Source organism: Dryobates pubescens, chromosome 16, assembly GCF_014839835.1.
Source record: "Dryobates pubescens isolate bDryPub1 chromosome 16, bDryPub1.pri, whole genome shotgun sequence".
NCBI classification, from domain to species: domain Eukaryota; kingdom Metazoa; phylum Chordata; class Aves; order Piciformes; family Picidae; genus Dryobates; species Dryobates pubescens.
The window spans coordinates 18,450,421-18,458,930 of record NC_071627.1 but is presented as its reverse complement, the minus strand read 5'-3'; the positions used below and the strand labels follow the sequence as shown (position 1 = coordinate 18,458,930).

At 53.1% G+C, this 8,510-nt stretch overlaps 1 protein-coding gene across 1 annotated transcript; it reads left to right on the top strand.

Annotated features, from left to right (window-relative positions):
- The first annotated feature begins 637 nt into the window (after positions 1-637).
- HRH2 (histamine receptor H2) lies at positions 638-7,786 on the top strand. The gene is made up of 2 exons (XM_009904684.2): positions 638-746; positions 6,205-7,786. The coding sequence occupies exon 2, from the start codon at positions 6,634-6,636 to the stop codon at positions 7,738-7,740; it is 1,107 nt and encodes a 368-aa protein (XP_009902986.1). The 5' UTR covers positions 638-746; positions 6,205-6,633; the 3' UTR covers positions 7,741-7,786.
- Positions 7,787-8,510: the final 724 nt, after the last annotated feature.

The following is an 8,510-nucleotide window of genomic DNA, read 5'->3' as shown; positions in this document are numbered from 1 at the left end:
AGCAAATTTGCAAATTTGCCCCTGGCTGGGCTCCAGTTTCCTCCTCCTGCTTTGCAGCTATCCCTCTTTTTCCTCATCTACCCCCAATGTAAGCCAAAAGCCTTGATCCTCCTTACAGTCTCTGAGCCCTTGCAGATGATCCAGCTCCAGGCTCAGTTGTGCTTGCTCTCAGGGGGTTCATACTGACTGCAGAACCGGGCTTGTGCTGGGAGCAAGTGACAGCCCCAGATCCCCTGGCAGGAGGAAATGGGTGCCTGCAGCAGAGAGACACTCAAGAGGGTGGCTTTACACACGGTGAGCAAGCAGCAAGGGCCCTACAACCGTAATTTCAGCAAGCGAGGAGACAGTAGGATACAAGGAAGTGAGGAAGGTGAGGATAGCACACAAGGAAGCAGCAGCAGGAGGCAGCAGGCATCCCGCACCCCTGGTACCCCTGGTACGGCTCGGCGGAGCCCGGCACACGGCGTGCCTGGCGTACGGCTCACTTTCGGCGTTTCAAATTTGCCGGATGATAACCTCGGCGTCCGAGTTCACAGCTCTGATCCCACCCACTTGTGGTCTGACTCATGTTGCAGTCAGCGCTGCCTGGATATTGGTAGGCGAGGAGGGAGGAAAGGCGGAGAGGAGGCAGACGCCGCTCGCAGCGCCGAGAGCTTCTGAGCCGTGCGCCGGGAAAGTTGGAGGCAGCGCAGCCACCGAGGGCTCCCACCTGCGACAGGCGCTGGGGGAGAGCAGCACCTTCCCAGGTAAAGCTTCTGCCTTACTTTTCACTTCGTTCTTAAAGCGGTAAATAACTTTCTAGGTGAGATCTCAGAGGGGTTGGGGGATCCTCGCTGAGTTTGGGGTGTGCCATGCAGCCTGCAGTGGGCCACCCAGATTCAGAGCAAGAGTCTGTCACACATCAGACGCTTGGTCCATTATCATCCTGCTAAGCCTGCAGCAGAGTCAGTTTGGGACTTAGGCTATTGCTGGAGCAGACAACGTCGGGGTCAGAGGGAGAACGCAGGTGGAGTTTGCCCAGGGCACAGAGGCAGAGCTCTGTCATACATAAGCATCTACAGGTGTAAAGCACCTCTGCCCAAGCAGCCTCCCCTTGAGGTCTGCTGCTAAGACAACTTCTCACACCGAGCTGCCCAAGCCCTTTCCCTGGGCACCCCAGAGCCTCCATCCAGCCCTCCCTAGCCCAGCAGTTTGTGGGATCTGCTGGAGCAGGGGTTAGGCTCTGTGGGGCAGGGTACCTCCAGGACTGGGTATCCTCAAGCTGGGCTGTAGCACTGGTACAGGAGGGGTAGGTAGTCATGCAGTGCCCACTGTCCTCCAGCCAGAACAGGGTTCAGAGGGAAGCTGAACCCTTTGATTTGTGCTGGGAACTCACACAACAAAGCACAACTATGATCCAAGTGCCTCTGTTTTCACTTCCACCTTCCCCTGGCACTCTCCACAAAACAAACTGTCAAAGTGCTGTCTTTCCTGCTGGTTTCTGCATACCTCTCTGAGTTTTCTGCTTTCAGGGGTCCCAAACTCTCTCCTACCTTCAGAATCCTTTTCCTTCTGGAGAGCATGATGGAGGGCTGGTGGCCATGGTGGGCATTGGATCCTGCCTCTCAACCCCCTCTGCTCATGCCAGATGCAGAAATTGTTGATATCAGTCAGGGTCCAGGCTGAGATGGGGCACAGAGAGCACCAGGGTCCAGAGGATACCAAGAATCAGGGCCAGAAGTATCTCGGGATGCAGCTGGGAGGAACTCTGGTGTCCCCCCACAGCTCCTGAGAGTTTGCAAAGGGGCTCTGCAAAAATGAGATTACAACTGTCTGTGTGCGCCTGTAAGGTGAGCTGTATCTACACACTCAGGTGAAGACTTGGGGCACCTTGGTGGGGTGAGCATCAACTAGCAGCACACCCAAGAGCTCTGCCCCAGGGAGCAGAGGGCAGATGAGCAATTTCAAGGAAGAGATGGAGACAAGGAAAACAAGAGATCCAGCAATGTGACTTACTGAGTGCAGGGGCAGAGGTGTAATGGACAATGCTACATGATGCAGCACCACATGGGAAGCAGCTCAGCCCTTCCAGAAAGGCCGCTCATAAGCTAGGAACAGCCCCACAACTCCACCAAAGGTCTCCACGGGCAGCAGAGCAAGCTAGATTCTTCACCACTCTCACATTTGTCCTTTCTCACGTTGCCTTCAAGCCCAAACTCTGGCAAATGTGGTCATGTCCCATCATGAGGCAGGCTCGTGTCTCTAACAGAGAATCAAACAAGACCCTTGCCAGGGTCCCTGCAGCTCTTGGCCCTGCCCACTCCCCACCACTGAACCTCAAACATCCTTTTTCAGACCAGAAGAAATCTCCACCCCACTGCCTGTCTCACAGGTTTGTCTGAAGTACCTCTCACAGCATGCCCAGATATTTAATCTCTGCAAGCACTTGGACATCATTTTAGAAAAAGCCAAGACACTCTGCTGCAAGCTCTGCAGGGCCAGGGAATTTGCTTTGCTCCTAAGTGACTTCTGCCAGTACTTTTCTCAAAAAGAAACCAACACAGAGAGCAGACTCACTTTTCAGAGTGGCTCAGAGCAGAGCCACCCTGTTGCAGCTAAAAGGCTTCATGTGGAGCTTCTCCTTAGCCCCAGCCACTGCTGTTGTTGCCCTTTTGGGTAGTGGAAAAGGCTTCTCAAAGACAGGCTGCCGTGCTCAGGCACCCCCAAGTGCTCTCTTCTGCCCGTGCATCCAATCCTGGTGCACATGTGTCCAGGCTTTTAGGGGGTTTTAAACAAACCTATTAAAGCAGAAGTAGAGGTACACAAACAGAGAGCAGCAAGTGTATCACCCGTGCTGCCATGCTGCATCCCATTAGTCTTGCTGCGAAAGTGCACAAAGCGCTGGAATAAATGATGCTGAAGAACAGGATGCTGAAAGATGGGGAGGAGAAGGAAAAGGGTAAAATGCAAGAGAAACCTCACAGGGACAAATCACAGCCCCCTCCCCAGAGGAGATAGCTGGCATTTGAAATGGGAACACAGTGGATCAAATGTAACACGGGCTTCAAGAGAGCAAAAAATATCTACTGAGGCAGGAGAAGGCAGGAACTACTGTGATAATTGTGAGGAGGCTAATGGGGAGATGATAGAACATTACAACAGAGGGATCATTAATGCTCTGGAGAAGGCTATTAATAGAGTTCCTTAAAGATCAGCCTACAGATGAATTTTATTTAACAGTTTTCATTAGCAATCTTGGCTCAGAAAATGAGAGCTCCTCTAAGAAAATGCACTGGTGAGAAACTTTGGAGAAGTTTTGAACTGGCCAAGGGACTACAGGAGAAGAATGAGGGGATCCAGAGATGGACAGGAACACAATGGGTTGGCACAAATTCATCTGCTTAGGGACTGACAGCAAATATTGCTACTCTAAGCAGCTGGGGGAAAAAAAATAGGGAAAATATCTGGCTTTTAGGAAACACCAGGATGATTGCAACAAAGCAAACGCACCCTGACAAGCCTTCACAGCTGAGATAGTGTCTATCAGAGCACCAGCACCGCTGGAAAAGGCACTAGAAGGATGACCTACAAGCAATGCCCTGCTCTAGTCCGTCACTGTCAGGAAGGTGATTTGGAACCAGGAACAAGTCCAGGCTGTGATAATGAGGATAATCAGGTAAACGTAAAAGCTGCCTGGTGAGACAGGGCTGGAAGGGTATCATTTATTCAGACTATTGCTAGAAAGGCTGCCATGGGAAACAGCTGCTCCACTCATACATCAAGGAAGAAATTAACTTGCTCTGCCAAAACACAACAGGAGCAGAAAGCACAGGACCTGCCATTAAAGATGGCTGTGAGTGGCTTGGGCAGAAAGCCAGGGACAGATGTGGAGTCCCAGAGGGTCGGAGCTCCAGGAGAGAGCCTCAAGCACTGAGAACAGTGCTCTAATGACAGTGGGCTGACCCCACAGCCACCCATCTGTATCAGCCCTCCAGCCTGCTTTTCGTGCAAAGCCGTGTTCAGAGGCTGTGATCACCCAGATCCATGAGATAATTTGGCCAAGGAGTACAGGACAGTCTCTCACATGCCCACCACAGTTAGGGCTGCAACATCCCATGTCCAAGCTGGCAGGTAGCAGGTCCTGCCCTGTCCCATGGAGGAACAGTCCCAAGGATCTGCAGGCACCTGAACCCTGCAGCTCACATGTGCAGAGAGGGTGCCTGTGCCAGGGTTTTGAGAGCCATCAGGGCTTTGGAGTGATACCTGGGCTCCTGTGCGGGGATGGGGACACCTCTGTCCCATTCATTCAGAAACTTCTGCTTCCTTCTTTCCACACCTCAGCCCCATGGCTCTATATCTCACTTGGAAATACTTTCTACTCCCTGCCCACAGTGGGGGCAGGGGGAGGAAGAAAATGCCCATTTCTCACCCTGAGCTTGTCAGAAAAACAAAACTACTTCTGGCCAGGTTTGCAATGCAGGAGTGCACCAGGGGCTGCCCTGTGGCACTGCCTGCACCACCCCAGGTGCCAAGCACCTCGACGTGCTCGGAGCTGGGACCCACCCACAGAGCCCAAGCTGACTCCTAGCAGAGCCCACGTGAGCTGCAAAAGCTGGTGGCAGAAGCAGGTTGCTGATGTGCAGCGAAGCAGCCACGTAGGAGGCTGCGATCCACCCACAGCATTTTCTAAGTGTGCTACTCCCCCTATAATTTGTCCTACCATTTCCACACGTTGGGAGCAATGAAAAAATATCCCTTTCACTTGGAAATACCCTTCTCTGAGAACAACCTGTTCTTGTCATTGCCGTCAGCGGGCATGCAGCACTCAGCTTGTTCCACGCTCCTTTTGTGCGCGAACAAAGAGCTTTGCATGGCAAGAGCCTGCGCTGCAGCAGGAGGTAAGGAACCACTCCGCATGCTGCCGCCCTGCCTGAAAGCGTTGCTTCCCTCTCCTGACAGCCTCAATCCCAGCACCCAAATTCAGAGGACCCTCTGTCTGGCAATGAGTTTGCTTTGCTCAGCGGAAGGCTCCCCACAGGCCAGTTCATCGCTTGCCATTCGCTTTCAATTCCTTCAGAAGCAGCAGGGCCGCAGGTATCGTCTCTAATCTCGCCAGCCCAGTCCCCACCTCTGCATTGTATGGCTCCTGGCAGTCGGTGGTTATTTACTCACACAGTCTTCCTAGTGTACTCCCTCCCTTGGCCCCCAAGCCTTTAACCTTGAATCAAAGACATAAATCATCTGAAGAGTATTTCAGCCTGCTCCACATCATTACCTTGTTCTTGCAGGGCAAATTTTACTTACAAAATCCCATCCTTGTCCTCTGCCCAGGCTGGACTTTTTCCTTTCCTGGAGTTTCTTCTCTTTGCTCCATCTCTGCAGTTTGTTGCACCCTGTAAAAAAACAGCTCTACCTTCCCACACGAGCCTGAGCAGCACCACAGAAGCATTCACTGCCACTCTGTGGGCTACAAAGAGCCTGGGGAGCTGGCTCTGCACTACCCCTGAGGACTGGCACAGTTCTCTCCCACCAGCACATCAGGGAGGATGGGAAGACCAATCACCTCACCTGGGAAACATGTAGCAGGAGACCACAGCTGCATCACAGGCATCTCCATGGAGGTCCTAGCAAAGCACATTGGGCTCCTCAGCCAGTTCCCGGTCTCCACTCTCTTGTCCCTGCAGTGCCTCAGTTCCCCTTTAGGTGCCTTCCCGGTGTCGGTGTTTCTTGCAATCACAAAGGAACCAAGGCCCCTTTGAATCTAGTAGCACCGTGGTCCTGGAGACCACCACAATCAGCAGCTAACAGCTATTTTGGAGGTTAGACAAGTTTACTGTGTTGTTTCTATCTTTGCCTTTTTAATTACTTACTTCCAGACAGAAAATAGTCATAAAAAGTAAGTCTACAAGGGATGTTCTCCACTCTGTGTCCCTGTCCCACAGCAGGAGTGGCTCCATCCAAACTCTCAAAAGACAAACCTCCTTGCTGCCCTTCAGCTGCTGGGAATGGGACTGATGAAGTTGTGTTTATGTTTTCATGCTACTTGGGCTGGGGAAGGCTAGCTGGCAGGAACATGTTTCCCTGGCTGCCAAGGGACTTTCCAATTTAGCTCTAAGTGGGCTGGAGCATCCAGGGATGTGCAGATGCCCTGTTTCTAGAGGAGTTTGAGGGTCAGCTCAAAGGACTTTTGCCTTCTGCAACTCTGCATTGATGCTCTCTTTGCAGGTTGTCCTTGAGAGACAGCAAAGCTCCATCCCTGCTGAAGCACCACTCGCCACTGTCACCCACCAAACACACAAAGCACATGAGACCTCACAGGACCTGGCCCCACAGCTGCTCAGAGGAAAGAAGAAGGCAGGAGAGAAGAATGGAGTAGTTGAGACCCGCTAGAAGCTGCCACAGAGGATTGGCTGCAGAACCAAGCTACGAGATGGGGCCAACAGGCACAAGAAAGTCACCAGGTCACATCTTTCCCTAGACTGTGTCATTCCTAGCACACAAGCCTGAACACGTGAAGTGACTCTGCAGCGTTCCCAAGGTCATTGCAGGCCCAAGGTTACTTTGGAAAGGGCTCTAGGGCTGCCTACTAGAGGCTCACTCCACACAGCGTTGGAGCCGGTGAGAGCAGGACTGCTCCATTTATGCAGCCGCACTATGGATCTGTGTTACAATCACACAAGCTCTCAGAAAAGGATGGACTTCCCCCTGCAGCTGTTGGTTGGGTCCTGCCTCACCATCCTCATCGTGATCACTCTCTGTGGTAACATCATGGTCTGCCTGGCAGTCAGCCTCGACCGCCGGCTCCGCAGTTTGACAAACTGCATCATTGTCTCCTTGGCCGTCACTGACTTGCTGCTGGGTCTCCTGGTGCTGCCATTCTCTGCCTTCTATGAACTGACCAAAGAGTGGCCCTTTGGCAGCACTCTGTGCAACATCTATACGAGCCTGGACGTCATGCTGTGCACGGCTTCCATCCTCCACCTCTTTATGATCAGCCTGGACCGCTACTTCGCTGTCACCACCCCCCTCCGCTACGGCCAGGTGGTCACTCCTCCCCGGGTCACTGTGGGTTTGGTTGTTATTTGGGCTGTTTCACTGATGGTGTCCTTTCTACCCATCCACCTGGGCTGGAACACCAATGGGACTGCAGTGCAAAACACAGTCCCCAGCTGCAGCAAGGAGTGCACGCTGGAGGTGAACCCTGTGTACGGGCTCGTGGATGCCTTGCTCACCTTCTACATTCCTTTGGTCATCATGTGCGTCACCTACTACCGGATACTCAAGATAGCAAGGGAGCAAGCCAAGAGAATAAACCATACGTGGTGCTGCAGCAGCAACAGCCCCATGCTGCCCATGGTGAAAGAGCACAAAGCCACCATAACGCTGGCAGTGGTGCTGGGAGCGTTCATTGTGTGCTGGTTCCCCTATTTCACAGTGTTTACGTACCGAGGGATGTGGGGGGACAGCAGGGTGAAAGGCACACCCATGTCTGTTGTCCTCTGGCTGGGCTACACCAACTCAGCCCTGAACCCCATCCTCTACGGGACGCTCAACAGGGATTTTCGGGTGGCATACCAACACTTGTTGCACTGCTGGAGGATTGGGGGCCCCAGGGGCTCCTGCCTGCCTCCCTTCCAGAAGGCCCAGTCCAGGGGCAGGACTTGCAGGCAGGGCCAGGGCAGGCAGGAGGGTAAACCCCTGAAACTGGAGGTGAGGAACGGGAAGGGAATCTTGCTGACTGACGGAGCCCTCAAGAGGTAAGAGCCTTCTTACATGTGGAGCTTTGTTGGTGGGCCCATCCTCAGACAGGAAGGCAGAGTTAGAGACCCCACCTTGTTTATGAACTTAGGAGCAATTAGGAGATGCCCTGCCAGGAGATCCTTGCCCAGGCAACTCTTGCTCTTTGCAGCTGTTCACACTCATCACCACCAGCTTGTGTGGTGCTCCATGCTGGCAGCGTGAGTCCAGCTACTCCAGCTTCACGCAGCTCTTCATCCCTGCAACCACCACCTGTTTGGAGGGAGCACACAACGTGCCTGGCCTCACTGGCTAATGGGAACAGTTTTGCCATCAGAATTTGCTGTGTCTGCTCCCAAAAAACAGTCATGTCCTACTCTCCCATGGTGGGTGGTCAGCAAAGCCTGGTCACACGGCAGAGCTTCAGGGGGCTCAGGAAAGACAACTGCCCATCCCAAGGGAGCACAACAGGGTGTTAGCCCTGGGGCACAGAGTCGAGGTGCTTGCAGTCAGGCTGCAAGCCCTTCCAGGAGCAAGATCTGCATCCCCAGCTCCCAGCAGAGCAGCTCTTCAGTTTCCCTTCCCTTTGAGCCACACACCCTCAGCATTTTGGCTGTCACTTTGCATCAGCAGTGAATCAGCCAAGAGCAAGTTCCTTTCCCGTCTCTGGAAAGGAGCAAGAATAGCCAAAATTAGGTTGGCAAATGTTTTCAGAAATACACATACCCATGTAAAGTTAGTGCCAAAAATTCCCTCAGCACTACCCCAGGCATACCACAGGCATCCAGCCCCTC

What these genes read in the sequence shown, in the direction of transcription:
- HRH2 (XM_009904684.2), top strand. Translation starts at nt 6,634, where the DNA reads ATGGATCTGTGTTACAATCACACAAGCTCTCAGAAAAGGATGGACTTC.